At 41.6% G+C, this 21,467-nt stretch overlaps 1 protein-coding gene across 1 annotated transcript; it reads left to right on the top strand.

Moving 5' to 3' along the window:
* Positions 1 to 226: 226 nt before the first annotated feature.
* Positions 227 to 20,906, top strand: lyrm7 (LYR motif containing 7). The gene is made up of 5 exons (XM_059969936.1): positions 227 to 349; positions 5,480 to 5,552; positions 7,805 to 7,875; positions 12,530 to 12,611; positions 18,518 to 20,906. The coding sequence occupies exons 1-5, from the start codon at positions 242 to 244 to the stop codon at positions 18,589 to 18,591; spliced, it is 408 nt and encodes a 135-aa protein (XP_059825919.1). The 5' UTR covers positions 227 to 241; the 3' UTR covers positions 18,592 to 20,906.
* Positions 20,907 to 21,467: the final 561 nt, after the last annotated feature.

The following is a 21,467-nucleotide window of genomic DNA, read 5'->3' as shown; positions in this document are numbered from 1 at the left end:
AATTTGTATGTTTGTAATCCCTTTATTAATATATCAATTGTATTTTGTTCATAATATTAATGATAATAAAAAGACTGAAAAAGAAAGAACAAACTTCTATATATACACTATATAAGCTTGATTTATGGATTTCAACTGACCTGCAGTTTTTATTATGCCCTATAATATCGCACACCCCCTTTTCGTCCCAGGCTGGTAGAAAGTTCGTGGTCTGAGAACAAGGTAGAATTGCCATTTTGACATGGTTGTACTTGCGGTACTTTGTCCCTCGGCGGCACTGATCCGAAGGAGGATTGTTGCGTCGGCGGCCCGGGCCCGGGCTCGCTGTGCCATGGGCTCCCGCGCTAAGGTGAGTCCTGGGGACAGGGGTAGGCCCCCCGAGTGGCCGGGGGCTGTGCCGGCCGTAATGATGCTGAGCTTCTCCTCAGGTGGGCACTCTACACTGTAAATCCTGCAAGGTGACTTGCAAAGTCAGGAAAGGAGCAGTCTACCGAGTGCCTTTCCAGTTGACCGGTGGGTTATTCCTCCCCACCATCTTAGTCTCCTGTTCGGGTTAATTCATAAGATCGTATAAAATCAATTAAGCTTTAAAAAAAACCCTGTTTCAGAATCAGGTTTAATATCACTGACACGTGTCGTGAAATTTATTGTTTTGTGGAAGCAGTGCATTGTAATACATAATTTTAAAACTATAACAACTAGTGCAAAGAGAGGAAAAATAAGAAAAAATATTGAGGTAGTGTGCATGGGTTTATTGCCCATTCAAGAATATGGTGGAGGGGAAGAAGCTGTTCCTGAAATGTTGAGTGTATGTCTTCATGTTCCTGTACCCACTCCTTGATCGTAGCAATGAGAAGCCAGCATGTCCTGACTGATGGGGATCCCTAATGATAAGGTGCCATCTTTTTGAGGCATCGCCTTTTGAAGGTGTCTTCAATGCCAAGGAGGTTAGTGCCCACAATGGGGTTGGCTGAGTTGACAATTTTCTGCAGCTTTTTCTTGATCCTGTGCAGTGGTCCCTCCATACTAGATGGTGATGCAACCAGTTAGAACGCTCTCCATGGTACATCTGTAAAAATTTGGGAATCTTTATTGACATACCAAGTCACCTCAAAATCCTAACAAAGTTGTCATGCCTTTGTAATTGCATCAATATGTTGGGTGCATGATGGATCTTCAGAGAGGTTGATACCCAGGATCCTGAAATCACACAATCATTCCACTGCTGATCCCTCAGTGAGGACTGGTGTGTGTTCCCTCAACTTCTCCTTCCTGAAGTCCATAGTTAGTTCCTTGGACTTATTGACATTGGGTGCCAGGTTGTTGTTGCAACACCACTCAGCCAGCTCATCTATCTCACTCCTGTACGCCACCTCATCACCATCTGAAATTCTGCCAAAAATAGTTGTGTCTTTGGCAAATTTATAGATAGTGTTTGAGCTGTGCGTAGCCACACAGTTGTGAGTGTAGAGAGTAGAGCAGTGGGCTAAGCAGACATCCTTGAGGTGTGCCAGTGTTAATTGTCAGGGAGGAGGGAATGCTATTTACGATCCACACTGACTGGTCTCCTGATGAGGAAATCAAGAATCTAGTACCGGGGGTGGGGGGGTTACAGGGGCACAGGTTTTGGAGCTTGTTGCTTAGAACTGAGGTTATGATTGTGTTGAGCACTAAGCTGTAATAAATAAAAATCACTCTGATGTAGGGATTGCTGTTGTCCAGGAGATCCAGGCCGAGTGGAGAGCCATAGAGGTTAGTGTCCTCTGTAGACCTACTGTGGTGATAGGCAAATTGCAGCAGTCCAGGTCCTTGCATTCACTCCTTCATTGCTGTCACTCTGAAAGCCAAGTTGTTCCATCAACGTAAATGGTTTTGTCTGCTGCCTTATTCTGTCTCTAGCATTTTTCTGGTGCTGTCAGGTCACATATTTTGGTTTACATTTCTCTGCTGTCTTGGAACTGTGGGTGGTTTGACCCAGTGAAGTTCTGCTGGATGATTGGTGTGATTTTGGAGTTGCCCAGGCAGGTAATTGCAGTACATTCCATAGACAGGACAAACTGGTGGTAAAAGGGTGCTGTTAAATGAAATGGATTTTTTTTTTTTCGCTGCATAATGTCAATTTTCTTGCACAAGAGATTCTTCAGATGCTGGAAATCCAGAGCAACAAACACAAAATGTTGGAAGAACTCAGTAGGTCAGGCAACATCAATGGAAAGGAATAAGCAGTCACTATTTCTGGCCAAGACCCTTCATCAGTGGTAGATAAACCCAGTCCAGCACAGGAAAAGCCCTCCCTGCCACAAGAAAGCAGCATCCACCATCAGGGACCCCCACCATCCAGGCTATGCTCTCTTTTTGCTGCTGCCATCAGGAAGCAGGTAGAGGAGCATTAGGGCCTTCACCATCAGGTTCAGTAATAGTTAATACTCTTCAACAATTAGGCTCCTGAACTAACATAGACGATTCTACTCACCACAACACTGAACTGATTCCCCAACCGTATAAATTGACATTCAAGGACTCTGCAACTCATGTTCTCATTATTATTTATTAGTATTATTTATTTATTTGGTATTTGCACTGTTTTTTCTTTTGCACATTGGTTGTCAGTCTTCCTGTGTACTTTTTCATTGATGCTATTGCATTTCTTTGCTCTACTGTGAATGCCTGCAAGAAAATGAATCTCAGGGTAGTCATGGGGTTTCTGGTTAATTGGGACACATGGCCACCAGTACATTTTGTTTCATGAAAATAGTTAAAAAGGTTTTTTTAAAATAGAAACTACCTTTTAACTGAGTACGAAATTCTATATTTAAACGAAATACAGAATAAATTAGAACACTACCAAAACTACGTCAGTACTATAAAGTTGTGTATTAGTTCCTAATAGTTATGAATGGAGGAATTCATTCAGTGTACACTTGACATCAGCATTCCCTCTGATTTTTTTTTACAGTTGTATGGAACAAGTATTTCTCTGAGCAGGAGATTTTTAGACTAGCTGAAAACTGTGTAGCATTTTAAATGTGTATATAAAATAAAATTCCAGCTGCACAGCAACAATGGGTATGTGTGCGGGACCATTTCAGTTACTACACAGCCACACACTCGCACAGCTTTGAGGGAACGGACTGACATGTTCTTTTGATTAACGTTAAATGTACAAAATCAGTGCAGATGGTGGGCTGCCTTCAAACAGTGCTTTCAATGAGTGCATCCTTCAAATTTTCATTTTAATTGTAACATTCAAGATGTATACTGATATCTGCAAATTCCTCACAGTCCCTAACTTGAAGTAGTGAAATTTTTCTGGCATCTCCAAGCCTTGAATGCTTGAAACAGTAGTGAGCAAAACGGTTATGAATCATCTTACTGTTTATTACTTGCCAACTACCTGTGACAGAAATCACTGCTTTTTGAACACAAACACAGGTGACACTACGAAGGGTCTCGGCCTGAAACATCAACTGTACTTCTTCCTATAGATGCTGCCTGGCCTGCTGCGTTCCACCAGCATTTTGTGTGTGTTGCTTGACACTATTTAAAAACTTTGCTCTAAGCATGGTGTAGTATTTAACAGACATGCACACAACTGATGCTTCTTAGAAAATGTTTGGCAACAGTCTCATGTCCCAATTAAGCAGTATAGTGTCCCAAATAAACAAAGGGAATTATGGCTATTTTCTTGATTTGTTTTTGTTCTTTAAGAGTTGTCCCAAGTAAGTGGCTGCCTTGATTAACTGATGGCCCAATTAACTGGAATCCACTGTATATAGTGACATGTGTATATACTTCAAAGATAAATTTATTTTGAACTTTGACCCTGCTGTCTAGTGACACAAAGATGAGGTTGAAAGCCTACTTAAAAGTGACTTTGAAGATTTATGATGAAGAGCTGATGTTAATAATTCAACTTAATAGCAGATGATGGGGGATTCCTTTTTGTTGGAGATAGTTATTTTTTCACCCTTAGGAGCACAAATATTATTGCCACATGCCAGCTTGAGCCAGACTCCTACCCAGATATTGCTGTATGCAGGCAAATGTTTCATTTTCTCCTGAAGAAATGCAGATGGATTTGACCATGTGGAATTGTTACTGCACATTCCCATGTATGATGGGGGGAGGAGAGGAAGTTGTTTATGAAGTAACTGAAGGCAAGTATGTATTGTGCAGAATGACTGCATCAGCAGAGTACTCTGTGCTCATGTTGATTAACTTCTTTTGTACAAGGTCTCCAAGATGACAGATTTGGTCATAATTAACTGATGCTTAGACCAAGGCTGTAATGAGAGAAGGGGCTGAGTGGTTCAGGCAGAACACAAACTGAACTTTGAGCAGTTTATTGGTACGTTATGAAATTGTTGATAACGCTTTTCATAACTTGTTTGATCAAAAGTAGAACTCAGGTGATTGGATTAACTGGTTTGGATTTGCACTATCTTGAGCATGGCTTAGATACGTTGGCAGAAAGCTGCCAGTTTTGTAAATCTTACTAGAACATCTTGCCTAAGGAGGGAAAGTTCAACAATACAGCAAAAATATCGCCTGCTTCCTAGAGCTGTTGCAGTATCTAGTGCTCTCAGCAATTTCTTTGATGTCGAGATGAACTAATTGCAGAAAATTTCATAGAGGGAAGCAGAAGAGTATTTACTAATGTATTTGACTGAAGACATTGTCAGTGCTTTAATTTTCTTTATGAAATGTGCATACTGACCCTGCTACTGCTGACAATATAGATGTTTAGGAGTTCCTGTACCTCCCACTTCAAACTTGCTGTGCAATTGCTCCATTATTCACAGCTTGATGGTTTAAAAAGATGTGATCTTTTGGGATCTAAGCATCATTGGAAAGGTGAGCATTTATTCCCTGTCCTTAAATGCCCTCGAAGTAACCTGAGCCAACTGAGCTGTTAGCATCCTGGTCAAAGTTCAAAGTACATTTTTTTTAAAGTAAGTAGACATTATACAGCCTTGAGATTCATCTGCTAACAAGCAGCCCAAAACTAAGAAACCTCAAAAAACATTTTTAAAAAACCCTCAAACACCTAAAATGCAGAGGGAGAAAAAACAACTCATGCAAATAATAAACGCAAGTAAATGATGTTCTGAGCTGAAGGCCACAAAGAGAGTCTGTCCACAGACCCTTAGTTTAGTACCAAGCAATGAATTAACTAAGACTTCAGTTGTTTTCCTTATTTCATCAGCCACCAGTCAAAATTTGCTGAGATTCACCAACGCCATCTTAAACGATAATTTACTATTAGGTAGAGTTCGAGGATTTAAATTCAACAGCAGATATGGAATGGCAGTGTATTTCCAAGTTAAGGTGGTGTGTAGCTTGGGAAACATGCAGGTAGTGGTGTGCCTATGCACCTTAGCCCTTGCAGGGAGGGGATTACACTTGGAATATCATTGACTGAAGGGTATTTGACTGCACTTCACTGGATTGAGTCTTTCACATCTTTTTGCTTTGGAAGGTATTGCAGCTTTTCAAAGCTTTGCATAGAACAAGGAAAGAGGTGTTCAGCGGTGATGAAAAAACACTGGAAGGTAAGCTGAATTATTATTGGCAGTTGTGCAGAAGTGATTATTTTAAATGAATAGGTACAAAAAGATGCATTTTATCATCGCCTGTTAAAATAACTTTCTTCTTCTGGAAAGAAATAAATACTTTATGTGGATGTGCTGTAATTATCATGACTAACACAACTGTACCTTCTCTTTTTTTGTAGCAGTTAAATGGAGCTGAATATTACTGATCATTTGCATCTTACCTATTTTACAAGCCTATTTGCTGAAGGTTGAGAATTATGACTTGGAGAGCCTTTCTCCAAAGAAAAATCATTCCACTTGTCATCTTTTTGAGATCTTGGGTGAATTCACAGAAAGGTGTCAGGGCTAGGCAGTGTCAACAAAGTATTTTGTTATGGGTAATATCCTATGATCTCTGGGGCTACTTGCAACAGTTAGCAAACAGAAGGGCCTCCGATTCAACTCATATCTAGCCTTGGGTATAAACAGTCTGAACTGAGATCAGCGGCTCTGAAGTAAAAGCAATTAGAAGCAGAGTCTTTCATGATAAATGTCATGTTCCAGTTTTCCTGTTGAGAAGTTTGTTTTCTTTCAAATATTGGATCTGACTTTGAATGCAGTATTTTAAATTACTAAAATCGGGCATCACAATCTATTCTTAGCGTATTAGCTGTTTTGGGGAAAACTTATTTAATAATCAAAATGGATACTTACATTAATCTCTTCCCATGACAAATGAAATGATGTTTTGGCAAATGGAGTTGAGTTTCATTGCACTTGGTGAGATAGAGTACAAAGATCAGAGAATTCCAAATGTTCTTGGCAGTTAGATCAGATCTGGGTTTGGTTCTAGTTACTGATGCAGTATGGAACTTGCATTTTCTTGTGACTGCTTAACATCAGGCTTCTGTAAATCACCCAAAGTAGATAAGGCTGGTGGAAGTGTGTGTGTACGTATGTGTACACCATATCAGTTCTAACACTTTACAGCGTCAATGATCACTGATCAGGGTTCAGTTCCCAAAATTTTCAGTTTGTATAATCTTCCCAGAGCCGTGTGGGTTTCCTTCATGTGTTCAGGTTTTTTTCCCACATCCAAAAGATGTATTGTTAGAGTTAGTGAGTTGTGGGCATGCTATGTATGTTAACAGGAAGCATGGTGATAATTGCAGACTGTCCCCAGCGTAATCTTTGGACTGTGGTGGTCATTGAAGCAATCGATGCTTTTCACTGTATGTTTTGATATCTTGATGTATACATGATAAAGCTAATTTTTAATCTTTAGGATAAAAAATAGTCATGTTGAGAGTAGGTTTTGGAGAATTTCAAGGACTAGGATTAACCCCAGAGTCAGCACAGACCCAATGGGCCAAACTCATCTACTACTTCCATTTTTCTCTCCATTCCTCCTGAGTTCTTTCCAGTTCTCATTGCCTCTTATTGCCATCAATTCATTTTACTTGCCTTGTCTATGATACTTGATTTATTAATAGTTCAGACTCTAGGCATGTGTAAAGTAGATCGTGTAGCCCATTAACCCTGCTCCTCCATCCAAAACGACTGTGGCCAATTTAATCTTTGGCTGCATTTCCACATTCCGGCCTGATCGCCATATCTCTTGGCTTCCTCTATAGTGCAGAAGTCAATCACAGTCTTAAAAGTACTTAATGACTTGGCATCTGCAACTAACTTTGCATGATATAAAATTTCAAAGATTTCTCATTATTCAGTCTTAAGTAGTCAGCTAAAGACAGTTATACTACAGCATTTACATCCTCCATATAACGGACTTTACCACAAAAATCATGAACAAACATCCATCATCATTTTCTATTGTAAACACTAATCCAAGAGGCATCCTTCCAATTAGTTTTCCAGCTTGAAAATTGTTGGCATTCTTTGCCCTGTCAAACACAGAGCTGCCTCCAAATGCATGAGATGTGGTGGTAGTGCACATGTATGAAGCCTGAATTATTACTTGCCTTGTCTATAATATTTGGTTCATTCAAATGAATTGATGTCAGTAACAGGCAGTACAAAATGGAAAGGACCAGGAGGAATGGAAATGAGAGAGATGGAGGTGCTGACTCTGACACTACTCTCAACATGCCCATCTAATGAGACACTCTCACTCTCAAGCTTTGTCTGCAGAGGATATACAATATATTTAGAAATCATTTGGGGTTTCTTGAGGCTATGAAATAATACTGTACTACATCAAGTTTCAAATTTAACTTACATTGAAACTAGTTTTATGCCCTGTTTTGCAGCTGCAAGGCAGAAGATTAATTCTGAATTCCGGAACCACCGTAATGAATCATCTCCAGAGCAAATATCTGAGGTCTGTTCAGTGTAGTGATCATTACAAGGGATCGCTCTTCTACTAACAAGTATTCCACTTATCAAGTGTGCGTGCTTAGCTAATCAGGCAATTGAACTTCACTGTTGAGGTGTGCGGGAACTAGAGGGCACTGTGGTGCAGTGGTGGATTCAGTCCAGTCTGTGAGTTTGTCCATTGTCCTTGGGACTGCATAGGTTTCTCTCGTCTTTTTCGTTTGCTCTCCCAGTCCAAAGATAAGTTTGGAAGTTGATGTTGACTGAAAATTCCCTCTATTGTGTGCCGCATCTCCTGAGGAGACATTGGATTGTATAGAGGGGGAAAGAGAGTTTCAAAGAAGTGAGCAGGGGCAGTTGGCACATTTTGGACGTCACAGTTCCTGGGGAGACTTTGGATTTTATAGCAGGAAAGAGAGTTTTAAAGCAAGCAGAGGCAGTCAGCACAATTTGGGTGCCCCAGTTCCCAAGTAGGCATTGGATTGCGTAGAGGGAAAGAGGGGTTAAAAGAAGCAAGCAGGGGCAATTGGCATATTTTGGCTGCCACAGTTCCCAAGGAGACATTGGATTTTGTAGCAGGAGCGCGAGTTTAAAAGAAATGAGTGGGGGTACCAGGTGCATTTTGGGCACTTTAGTTCCCGAGGAGACATTGGATTTGTAGAGAGAGAGAGTTTAAATGAGACAAGCTGACCAGCTGTCACATTTTGGGAGGCCTCCGTTCTAAAGGAACTTTGGATTGCACATAATTAGGCACTTGGCAAGGTCCAATAAAAAGAAGTAAGGTTTATGTGGAGTGGCCATGGAGGGAGTGGGTGCTGAGACTTTGGCTCATCAAAGCTTCAGCAAGGAGAGGCATAGACCGTAGGTAGATTTTTCTTTGTTATTTATGCTTTCGTTGTTATTGCACTTTTAGAGCAGTGGAGATCCAGGCAACTTAGCAGAATGCTCCTCTTGTGGAATGTGGGAAGTTAGGGAGACTTCAGTGTCCCTGACAACTTCATTTGCAAGAGGTACATCCAATTGCAGCTTCTAATTGACTATGTTAAGGAGTTGGAGCTGGAACTGGATGAGCTCCAGGGGTTGATAGACAGGGTGTACAGTGAGGTAATTATATTGAAGGTATGGAACACAGGAGACCATTAGGAGAGGGAATAGGGACAGGTTTGATACTGCTGGGAGGGTGACCTAGCAGAGGAAGGTCACAGCAGTCAGGTCTCTGACACAGAATCTGGCCCTGTGGCTCAGAAGGGAAGAGAAGATAGGAGGTGAGCTGCAGTGATAGGGAATTTGTTGCTTAGGGGAGCAGAAAGGAGGTTCTTTGGACAAGAAAGAGATTCCCAGATGGTATGTTGCCTCCCAGCTGGAGGTTAGGAACATCTTGGATCAAGTACACAGCATTGTAAAGTGGGAGGGCAAGCAGCCAGAGGCCATGACTAATGATGTGGGCAGAAGGTGTGACGAACTTTAAACATATTGACTGGGACTCCCGTACTGCCAAAGGGCTGGATGGGAAAGAGTTTGTCAAATGTGTTCAGAAAAGTTTCCCTAATCAGTACATAGAAATCCCAACTAGAGAGAGTGTAATATTAGATCTCTTGTTAGGAAATGAGACAGGGCAGGTGACAGAAGTTTGTGTAGGGGAACACTGAAACTAATAGCATTATAATTACAAGATGCAAAGTAATTGTGGAAAATTGTAGCTCTATTCGTTGGGTTGAGATTCTACATTGGAAAAAGGCCCATTTTGATGGTATCAGAATGGATCTGGCAAGTGTGGATTGGGACATGTGCTCTCTGGCAAAGGTGTACTTGGTAAGTGGGAGGCCTTCAAAAGTGAAATTTTGAGAGTTAAAAGTCTGTAGGTTCCTGTTAGAATAAAAGGCAAGGATACCCAGTTTAGACAACCTTGTTTCTTGAGAGATACTGAAGCCTTGGTTAAGAAAAAGGAGGTGCATAGCGGGTATAGGCAGGTAGGAACAAATGGTGTACTTGAGTATAAAAAATTAAAGAGAACAGTTAAAAAGTAAATGAGGGGAAAAGAAGGCATGAAGTTGATTTAGCAGACATTATGAAGGAGAATCCGAAGGGATTCTACAGATATGTTAAGAGCGAAAGAAAAGCAGGGGACAAAATTGTGCTTTGGAAGATCAGAGTGGTAATCTATGAGTGGAGCCAAAACAAATGGGGGAGATCTTAAATGGATTTTTTTTTTGCATCTGTATTAACTCAGGAGAGACACAGAGTCTGTGGAAGTGAGACAAAGCAGCAGCGAGGTCATGGGCCTTGTACAGATTACAGAGGAGGAAGTGTTTGCTGTCTTGAGGCACTTTAGGGTGGATAAATCCCCAGGGCCTGACATGGGAGGGTAGTACAGAAATTGCAGTGACCCTAGCAGAGATATTTTAAGAATTCTTAACCATGGGTGAGGTATTAGAGGATAGCTAATGGTGTTCTGTTGTTTAAGAAGGACTCTGAGATTAAGCCAACAAATTATAGGCCAGTAAGCCTAACTTTGGTAGTGACTAAGTTATTGGAAGGTATTCTAAGGGACCAGATACACAAGTATTTGGATAGACGTGGACTGATTAAGGGCAGTCAGCATGGCTTTGTACATGGTAGGTTGTGTCTCACCAATCTTAGAGAGTTTTTCAAGAACTAGGGAAGTTGAAGGTAAGGCAATGGATGTTGTCTCCATGAACTTTAGCAAGGCTTTTGACAAGGTCCCACATGGGAGGTTGGTAAAGAAGGTTCATTTGCTTGGCATTCCAGATAAGGTAGTAAATTGGATTAGACATTGGCTTTTTGGGAGAAGACTGAGAGTGGTAGTAGATGATTGCCTCTCCCGACTGGAGTCTTGTGACTAGTCGTGTGGCGCAGGGATCAGTGCTGACTCTACTGTTGTTTGTCATCTGTATCAAAGATCTGCATGATAATGCAAACTGGATCAACAAATGTGTGGATGATACCCAAACTGGGGTTGTTGTGAACAGCAAGGAAGACTATCAAAGCTTGTAGCAGGATCTGGACCAGCTGGAAAAATGGGCTATAAATTGCAGGTGGAATTTAGTGCAGTGTTGCAATTTTGGAGGACAAACCAGGGTAAGTCTTTACACAGTGAGCAGTAGGACTCTAAGGATTGCGGTAGAACAAACGATCTGGGATACAGATCCATAATTCCTTGAAACTGGCGTCATAGGTAGATAGGGTCATAAAGAAAGCCTTTGACACTTTGGCCTTCATAAATCAATGTTTGGAGTACAGGAGTTGGGATGTTATGTTGAAATTGTATAAGATAGTGAGGCTTAGTTTGGAGTATTGTGTGCAATTTTGGTCACCTACCTACAGGAAAGAATGTAAATAAGATTGAAAAAGTGCAAAGAAAAGTTAGAAGGATGTTCTGAGATTTGAGGGGGAGTTACAGACAAAGGCTGAATTGATTAGGACTTCCTCCCATAGAACATAGAAGATTAGGGTGAGATTTAATAGAGGTAAAGTAATTATGAAGGTTAGAGATGGGGTAAGTGCAAGCAGGCATTTTCCACTGAGGCTGGGTGAGACTACAACTAGAGGTTAAGTGTCTAGGTAACTTTTAAGGGGAACATGAAGGGGATCTTTACTCGGTGCTAAAAGTGTGTATTGAGCTGCAAGTGATGGATACCACTTCAATTTAACATTTAAGAGAAATTTGGATAGGTACATGGATCAGAGGAGTATGGAGGACTAGGGCCCGGGTGTAGGTAGATGGGACCAGGCTGATTAATGGCTCAGCATGGACTATATAGGCCAAAGGCCCTGTTTCTGTGCTGTATTCTATGACTGTAGTGTATGTGGGGGCAGGGGAGATGAATTGATGGGCACTTGCAAGAAAATGGGTTGTAGGGACATGATAAGACTGGCATTGTCCGGAGCCGCAGTAGGACCCGGTGATGTTGTCCAGAGCTGGAATTGGCTCAGTGAGCTGAATGACCTTCCTGACCTGTGTGTACAGGAACATGAAAATGAGATTAGTTTCAAAACCAAGGAGAGTTGTTTTCTAACAGCAGAAGGGGCAGGAATGTGGGCTCAGATTTAAGATGATTGGCTGAAAAATAGGACTGTGATGTTGTCAGTGTGGAACAAATGGACAAAAGGTGCCATGGTAGCATAGTGGTTAGCGCGACACTTTTACAACTCCGGATGTCAGAGTTCGTTTCTGGTGTCCTCCGTATGTCTTCATGGAATGTGTGGGTTTTCTCCGGATGGTCCAGTTTCTTCCCATAGTCCAAAGACATACTGGGTAGGTTTATTAGGCATTGTAAATTGTCCCATGATTAGTTAGGGTTAAATCAAGTTGTTTGGGGATTGCTGGGGAAGCACAGCTCAAACAGCCAGAAAGGTCCACTCTGTGCTGTATCACTAAATAAAATAATTAAAATTTGATGCCATATTATGCTTCATGATTAAAAATGGATTGCTCAGTGCTATGAAATTGGAATTCCGAAGATGATTTTCTCCTTTGTACTGCCGAAGGGCTTCTGCTTGCTTTCCACACATGCCTCCTGCCCTTAACGTCCATCTTTGTCCAGAGATCTGATGGTCTTGCATTGGATCTATTGTTAGCATGGAACAAATTATTGATGTTTTAAATAATTTTTGTAATATATGTTCTGTTTTCTTCACAGTTAATTAAATTAGGATCAGATATAGAAATAATTCTCAGGAAGACTGTAATCCAGGGAATTCACACCAAACATGATACCATTTGTAAGTAAGATCTATATCTTATATTTTTTAAATACAAATCTAACTACAAAACCCATCATACCTTAAAACGGTATTAGTGATTTTTGCCTTTTTTTTCATATTGTGGTTGAAACCAATGGTAAAATAGGGTAATTTGGAAATTTCCTTTTATTGTTCTATCAGATTTTGTAGGCTGACACAGTGACGGCACAAGTTGCACTGCTGCCTCATCTCTAGGAAATAGAGTTCAGTCCCATCCTCTGCTATAAATGTGGAATTTGCAGGTTCTCCTTGTGACCATGTGTTTCCCCTCGTTGCTCCCTGTATGTTCCTACATTCCAAAAAATGCTAGTTAATAGGTTAATTGACCATCTAATTTTTCCTAATGTAAGTGCATGAGAGAGGAAAGAGATTGCAGAGGGGCAAAATCTGGGAATGGGAACAACGCACAAAAAATGTTGGTGGAACACAGCAGGCCAGGCAGCATCTATAAGGAGAAGCACTGTCAACGTTTTGGGCCGAGACCCTTTATCAGGACTAACTGAAAGGAGAGATACTAAGAGATTTGAAAGTAGTGGAGGGAGGGGGAAATGCGAAATGATAGGTGAAGACTGGAGGGGGTGGGATGAAGCTAAGAGCTGGAAAGGTGATTGGCGAAAGTGATACAGAGCTGGAGAAGGGAAAGGATCATGGAACGGGAGGCCTCGGGAGAAAGAGGGGGGACGGGAGCACCAGAGGGAGATGGAGAACAGGCAGAGTGATGGGCAGAGAGAGAGAAAAAAACAAACAACTAAATATGTCAGGGATGGGGTAAGAAGGGGAGGAGGGGCATTAACGAAAGTTGGGGAAGTCAATGTTCATGCCATCAGGTTGGAGGCTACCCAGCCGGTATATAAGGTGTTGTTCCTCCAACCTGAGTTTGGCTTCATCTTGACAGTAGAGGAGGCCATGGATAGACATATCAGAATGGGAATGGGACGTGGAATTAAAATGTGTGGCCACTGGGAGATCCTGCTTTCTCTGGCGGACCGAGCGTAGGTGTTCAGCGAAACAGTCTCCCAATCTGTGTTGGGTCTCACCAATATATGAAAGACCACAGCGAGAGCACCGGGCGCAGTATACCACACCAGCCGACTCACAGGTGAAGTGTCGTCTCACCTGGAAGGACTGTCTGGGGCCCTGAATGGTGGTGAGGGAGGAAGTGTAAGGGCAGGTGTAGCACTTGTTCCGTTTACAAGGATAAGTGCCAGGAGGGAGATCGGATGGGGGGGACGAGTGGACAAGGGAGTCACGTAGGGAGCGATCCCTGCAGAAAGGGGGGGGGGGGGAGGGAAAGATGTGCTTGGTAGTGGGATCCCATTGGAGGTGGCGGAAGTTATGGAGAATTATACGTTGGACCTGGAGGCTGGTGGGGTGGTAGGTGCGGACAAGGCGAACCCTATCCCGAGTGGGGTGGTGGGCGGATGGGGTGAGGGCAGATGTGCGGGAAATGGGAGAGATGCGTTTGAGAGCAGAGTTGATGGTGGAAGAAGGGAAGCCCCTTTGTTTAAAAAAGAAAGACATCTCCTTCATCCTGGAATGAAAAGTCTCATCCTGAGAGCAGATGCGGCGGAGATGGAGGAATTGTGAGAAGGGGATAGCATTTTTGCAAGAGAGGGTGGGAAGAGGAACAGTCCAGGTAACTGTGAGAGTCTGTAGGTTTATAGTAGATATCAGTAGATAGGCCATCTCCAGAGATGGAGACAGAAAGATCAAGAAAGGGGAGGGAGGTTGGAGGCAAAGTTAATGAAGTCAATGAGCTCAGCATGCATGCAGGAGGCAGCACCAATGCAGTCGTCGATGTAGCAAAGGAGAAGAGGGGGACCAATACCCGTATAGACTTGGAACATGGACTGATCCACAAAGCCAACAAAAAGGCAGGCATAACTGGGACCCATGTGGGTGCCCATGGCTACACCCTTGGTTTGGAGGAAGTGGGAGGAGCCAAAGGAGAAATTATTGAGAGTAAGAACTAATTCCGCTAGATGGAGGAGAGTGGTGGTAGAGGGAAATTGGTTAGGTCTGGAATCCAAAAAGAAGTGAAGAGCTTTGAGACCGTCCTGGTGGGGGATGGAGGTATATAGGGACTGGATGTCCATGGTGAAAATAAGGTGGTAGGGGCCAGGGAACTTAAAATCATTGAAAAAATTCAAGGCGTGAGAAGTGTCACAAACATAGGTGGGAAGGGTTTGAACAAGGGGGGATAAGACAGTGTCAAGGTATGCAGAAATGAGTTCGGTGGGGCAGGAGCAAGCTGAGACAATAGGTCTACCTGGACAGGCAGGTTTGTGGATCTTGGGTAGGAGGTAGAAACGGGAAGTGCGGGGTGTGGGAACTATGAAGTTGGTGGCAGTGGATGGGAGATCCCCAGAGCTGATAAGGTTGGTGATGGTATAGGAGTCAATGGCCTGGTGCTCCTTAGTGGTCATGATCTAGGGGTAAATAAGAGGAGGTATCAGAGAGTTGTCGCTGTGCCTCGGCCAGGTAGAGGTCAGTACGCCAGACAACAACAGCTTATCAGCAGGTTTTATAGTGAGGTTGGGATTGGTGCGGAGGGAGCGGAGAGCAGAGCTTAAGGAAGGAGTGGGGTTGGAATTGGAACACGGTGTAGTGCAGTCGAAACGGTTGATGTCCCATCGGCAATTAGCAATAAAGAGATCCAGAGCAGGCAGAAGTCCAGAGCGGGGCCTCCATGAAGAGGAGGAGGGTTGAAGACAGGAGAAGGGGTCATCCGTTGGGGTAGGAGAGTCCTTGCCAAAGAAATAAGCTCGGAGATGGAGGCAACGGAAGAAGAGTTCAGCATCATGGCGTACGCGGAACTCGCTGAGATGTGGGTGAAGGGGGCAAAGCTGAGGACTGAGCGCTCTGCCTCAGAGAGTTGAAGGTCAGAGGGAATGGTAAAGACCCGGCACGGATGAGAGATGGGATCAGAGGGGGGAGGAAGGGTAGTAGTGTCAGTGGAGAGGGAAAGGTTGGGGTGAGAGGAAGATGGAGCCTCTGAGGGCCCAGGAGCTGACGATGGGATTTGAGGGAGAACGGATGGCAGAGTGGTGGTGGGGGAAGGGGAGACGTGAGTCACAATTGCAGCATGTGAAGACCCGGCCTGGAATTCAAGGCTGGAGTTGCAGTCGGTGGGGGTGGTGGATGGTTACCCCACCCCTGACATATTTAGTTGTTTGTTTTTTTCTCTCTCTCTGCCCATCACTCTGCCAGTTCTCCATCTCCCTCTGGTGCTTCCACCTCCCCCCCCCCCCCCCCCTTATCCCGAGGCCTCCCGTTCCATGATCCTTTCCCTTCTCCAGTTCTGTATCACTTTCGCCAATCACCTTTCCGGCTCTTAGCTTCATCCCACCCCCTCCGGTCTTCTCCTATCATTTTGCATTTCCCCCTCCCCCCACCACTTTCAAATCTCTTAGTATCTTTCCTTTCAGTTAGTCCTGACAAAGGGTCTCGGCCCGAAACGTCAGCTGTGCTTCTCCTTATAGACGCTGCCTGGCCTGCTGTGTTCCACCAGCATTTTGTGTGTGTTGTTTGAATTTCCAGCATCTGCAGATTTCCTCGTGTTTGATCTGGGAATGGGATTGCTCTGGGATCTGGCAAAGACGAGATAGGCTAATGGCCACATTGTATTGTGAGGAATGTTCTTTACTTTCATTCATAAGTTACTTTCACATTTGAATCGTGTGAAAAGTACTGATCCATTCAAATTTACGTTGCTGGGGACGAGCATTTGGCCACTTCTTACTGAGTTGCCAAGAAACAAAATGGGAAGCAAACCATTCATTCTCTTATGTCTGGCTAATCTTTTACCTTGGTGTCCCTTTCCTGCATGGATCCTGTATCTCCTGATTCTGATATATACTAAAATTCTAATCTGTATTGAGTAGTCTTGATTACCAAGTGCCACTATCCCTCACCACTAAGAGAATTTCAAAGATTCACTAACTTCTAAAGAAATTTTCTTACGCCTGTACCTTGAAAGGCAGAATCCTGATTTTGAAATTGTCTCTTCTGGTTCCTTCCCCAGAAAGGAGAAACATCAACCTGTATCTATACATTAAACTCCTGTAGAATTTTGAATATTTCAATGAGATGCTTTCATTCTTCTAAATTCTACAATATTGGCTTACTATCCTTGGTCACTCTTCTTGCACCAGGTTCAGGGAGCAATCTGTTAAGCCTCTTGTGTTTCCTCTTTTATAATTATCTTTCCTTGGATAGGAAGATAAGACACGTTAACACTATTTTAGGTGTGGTCTCTCTGGAGTTCTATATAATTGCAGTCTGTACTTGTGTACTGATCCTCTAACGATCAACAGACTATTTTCCTTTCTAATTTATGATACTTAAATATTAGTTTGTGGTTATTTTTGGACAACAATACTTTCTGATCTCTGCTTTTCTATTTTTTTTACCAAAGTTGGTAACTTTAGTTTTTACACATTATATTGCTTTTTGCCAACCTCACACCCATTCATTTATGTTATCCTCATCCCTCAAAGCATTGAAACCAGGACATGGTTTCAATACTATAAAAAGTTCAATTGGGCTTTCTTTTTCCCCCAATAAACTTTAGGTAGGATATTTCCTATTCTAGTGAATTGTTGTTCTTTTAAATTTGATTCTTTCCTTGCCTCTCACTTTTTGTCTTAATTTCTGCCAACTTACTACGAATGTAGGTAGTCTCTTTCATGAATGCCATATTCTGATCATCTCAGTCTTTATGTAATGAAAAGGCACCCAGGTTCTGTATCCAGGGTATCTTAGTCAGTCTTATCTGTGCCTTCTTGCTCTAACTTCTCCCCTTCCTTTCCAATCCTGATGAAGGGTCTCGGCCCAAAATGTTGACTGTTTATTTTTTTTCCATAGAGGCTGCTGCCTGGCTTGCTGAGTTCCTCCAGCATTTTGTGTGTGTTGTTTTGGATTTCCAGCATCTGCAGACCTTCTCATGTTTGGAATAGACTTGCATTGCTGGTGATCAGCAGAGTTGTCCTGTTCATGATTTCTACACAAATGCATTGCAGCAGAGAATTTGGGAAACCCTATTATCAGATGCTGGTACATCTGATCTCTGTTATACTGCTAGATACAAATTGAGCCCAGGATGAAGTACAAATGCTCGAAACATAATGCCAAGGGGCCATACTTACAGATATTGTGAATACACAATATCTGTATGTATGGCCCCTTGGCATTATGCAAGCCTTCATTTAAAAAGGAGGTGAAGTTCAGTGACGTAAATGGAAAACACACATGAAAGTTGTAATTCTGCTTTTATATTTGTTGGTCAAACATTCAAAAATGCATTTATAATTTTAATTTAATAATTGTTAGTTATTTAGAACAACCCTCACAAAATACTGTAGGAACTCAGCAGGTCAGGCAGCAAACATGGAATGGAATAATTCATCAGGACTGGAAAGGAAGAGAGCCAGAATGGGGAATGCTCTGGATTTCTAGCATCTGCAGAAACTCTTGTGTTTATAGATAATTAGAAACACTTGTAGAGGCCTTCAGCAGTCAAATGGCCATCAGTGGTTTGGGGTGGGACCCTCAGGATTTCTGCTGCTTGAGACCTAGTTGCTCCTTGTGAGTTGTCCCACTTCATGGGTCAGCTGCATCAGCAACGCCTGGAACTTCTGACCTGTGGCACCATGATAAGTAGTGCTGTTACGTGGATTCAGCAGGGGCAAATGAAAGACCTGGGTTTAGACCACTGGTTTTCATCACAGTTGGCATTCTTCCCAGAATTTGATGTTTCTCTACTTACCGAGTTCCTTCCCTTTTCTCCCTCAAGGAAAACCTCCATTTGATACACATTGATTATCTCTATAGTTCTGTGAATTCATTCTCAAAAAATAATGAGTCATTTAATGTTTTATTTCCAGTTCTAAGACCCAGGGAAGATGTTCTGCTGGATAATGTGCCCTTCAACGATAATCCTACGAAGAAAACTAATTAGTGTAAGAAATATTTCGGTGAAGGTTTGGACTTCATGTATTCTTATTGAAACTACAGCATCTTGAAGTTGTTGAAAGGCTGTTGAAATTTTTAAGGACTAAAGGCTGATTTATACTCGTGCGTACGGGCTACGCCACAGCCTATGCCATAACCCTGATTTTCACTTTTGCATCGCTCTACACTATAGCGAGCATGCGTTGGTGTGCACCAAAACGCTAGTTGGCGGTGGGGTTTCTATGCCACTGTGTTGAGTTTCTTTGTGAGAGACATGGACGAGGAAATGCATTTCAAACATTTGTGCATGACGGCAGGTAGATTTAATGATTTGGTTCATCTGTTTCGCATCGGTGTACGCACAGCCCACAAACATTCCAGAGAAGCAACCGGAAATTTGTAGGAGGAAATGCGATGCTACCAAGCGGACCAATCACAGTTGTTGCTGTCTGCGTTTACTGTGACGTGCGAGTAACTTTTCTGGAGAGGTGCATGTCACCCTACAGCATAGGGTACGGCGTAGCGTACGCGTTACCTATGGCGTTGATGCAACACACAAGTATAAATCAGCCTTAAACATAATCAAGGTGTGGTTATACAGAACCTGATTTGTATTCTCTGGACAAGTATGAACTCTGCACTTGTACTCTAGATTTTTCTGTTCCATTTCGTTCACTAGTGCCCTACCATTGAGATTACAAGAACCACCTGGTTTGACTTTACAGTGCAAAATATTTTGATATTTCCACTGTACCTAACCATTAAATGAATGAAATTTCCTTGTTGTCAGTAGCAGTTTAGTTGTGGTAAGAGACCAGTGCTAACTTGTGGAAACATTACAGAATTAATAACACTTAAGAAAATTGAAACTTTTGGATGAGAGCATGACCCTCAGTCAATTGAGTTCTCGTACTTCTATTCTGTTGGTTGTGTTACTTGCCTAGTCATTGCAATTACCTTTTATTGATTATTCAACAAATATAAAGCAATACAAACACTCATACTAGAAATCTTTGGGAATTCAGTCCAAGGTTATCGTTTCGGCAAATGGTATTGATTCCCTGTTCATTTTCCCAACTTGAACATGATTAATTAATGTATTTTTTTAAAATAATTCAGCTCTTCCTTCCCCTCTATTTTTACATGTAACCAGAAACGTGCATTTATATGTAATTTTTTGTTCAGTACCCCAATTTATAGATCGGGGGGATTACCTTACTATCAGCTCAGATTTGACTACTTGAAATCATTGTACCACATGATTCTCTTGTTTAATTGAATACTTTTGCCACAGCCCCTATTTATTATTTATCAGAATTGGTCCTAGCCCCAGACTTGCTGCTTTTCATGCTTTACCAGTAATTTTTAGAACACTTAGTAATCTATGCATCAGATGAACATTTTGTTCATTTCTTTCTACTCATGCTGCATGTTACACACTTATGTTTCCCTTCATTTATTACACATTTCTAGGAAGCTGAAAATGGGTCCACATGCACGATTTAGTTGCACTGTCTGATTCCTCGTGCTGCTGTGAATCTCATGTGTTATAATGGATGAAGTATGTGAATAAAATTGTCTTGATAATGCAAGTTATTTTTTGTAGATAATTAACTCATTGGCCCTACATTAAATAATGAACTTTCATGACAATGTCAAAAGCAGGGTTTTTTTATATTTGTGTTTTATAACTTATTTTCCAACTTGAGGTAATAACTGTATTGACCTTGAATCGATTCACTTTCATACAAATAAAATATTGCAAGATAAAATGATTGGTGCTAGTCCTTTTAACTTGTGCTTAAAATTTGCAAACACATGAATCTTGAGCCAGAATAGGCCACATGGCCCCTCAAGTCTACTCTGCCTTGAATTAGGTCATGGCTGTTCGGGATAACTGATACATAATAGATATTAATGTCAGTTCATTGCAGAGTAATTTGCATTTTTTCCACTTCAAAACTAAAATTGTTTTTGTCTCCACAAAATATCAAATCAGTATCACATGTTCTAATTTATCATCACATTCTTGAAAGCTGCAACTGATTAACCACATGAACTTTTCTAAGAAATTTCACATTAAGCAGTCATGCAAGGAAAATTGTGCATCATGCTGTTGTTGCCTATTATATGTGGTAAATTCAAATATAAGTGACAGTAAATTTTACATTAGGATAGCTGACTGTTATACCTAATCCATTGAAAGATGTGATGGAGTGTGACTTAGTACACTCTCAGAATGTGTTTCACACGTCAGAATTTGGTACTGTAGGTTAAGTTATGAAACACTGATCTTTAATAAAGCTTTTCACAAATATCCAATATTTTTATGATTTTCTGTTTAATGGCTAAGATTGCAAAGAACATCAATTCTAGGGAATTTCTAGCACAATACTACTAATACTCAGCAAACATTTACATTTATTGATCATTATCTGAAAATTGGAACATAAATTTGAGGTACAAGTTGAGTTGTGGAGTATTTGAGAAAGGGAGATAGTATTTGAAATCAAATTGATTTTTGTTTTTGTAATAGTAACAGGGAAAAATTGAAGGATGTCATGAAGTTTCTTTCAAATGTACCATTCCATCTAATTCCTGAAAAGTTATGGCCCATGGCTGCTCATATATCAGAAGCTCTGCGTAAGTAGTGAAGGGAGTTCACCACCTTGCAAATCAACCTCTTATCTATCTCATCAGCTACCTTTTGCCCCATCTATGAAAGTTTGCACTTCGCACATTGGCTTCCTTAATCAAATCAGAACTTGTAAAGCCAGCTTAAAGGCAAGTTATCCTTGATCCAAGGAACAGCTCAAAAAGAATGATTGCAAATATAAAATCTTAACAATGCATTGCAATTGTTCATGCTAATGTGTTTTCTTG

This window comes from Hypanus sabinus, chromosome 5, assembly GCF_030144855.1.
Source record: "Hypanus sabinus isolate sHypSab1 chromosome 5, sHypSab1.hap1, whole genome shotgun sequence".
In the NCBI taxonomy this organism is placed as follows: domain Eukaryota; kingdom Metazoa; phylum Chordata; class Chondrichthyes; order Myliobatiformes; family Dasyatidae; genus Hypanus; species Hypanus sabinus.
Note: the sequence above shows the minus strand (reverse complement) of the source record. Positions and strands in the feature narration are given on the sequence as shown.

What these genes read in the sequence shown, in the direction of transcription:
- lyrm7 (XM_059969936.1), top strand. Translation starts at nt 242, where the DNA reads ATGGTTGTACTTGCGGTACTTTGTCCCTCGGCGGCACTGATCCGAAGG. An exon ending in CCATGGGCTCCCGCGCTAAG is followed by an intron (nt 350 to 5,479) that starts GTGAGTCCTGGG and finishes TTGCTTTGGAAG; the next exon opens with GTATTGCAGCTTTTCAAAGC. An exon ending in CTCCAGAGCAAATATCTGAG is followed by an intron (nt 7,876 to 12,529) that starts GTCTGTTCAGTG and finishes TTTTCTTCACAG; the next exon opens with TTAATTAAATTAGGATCAGA.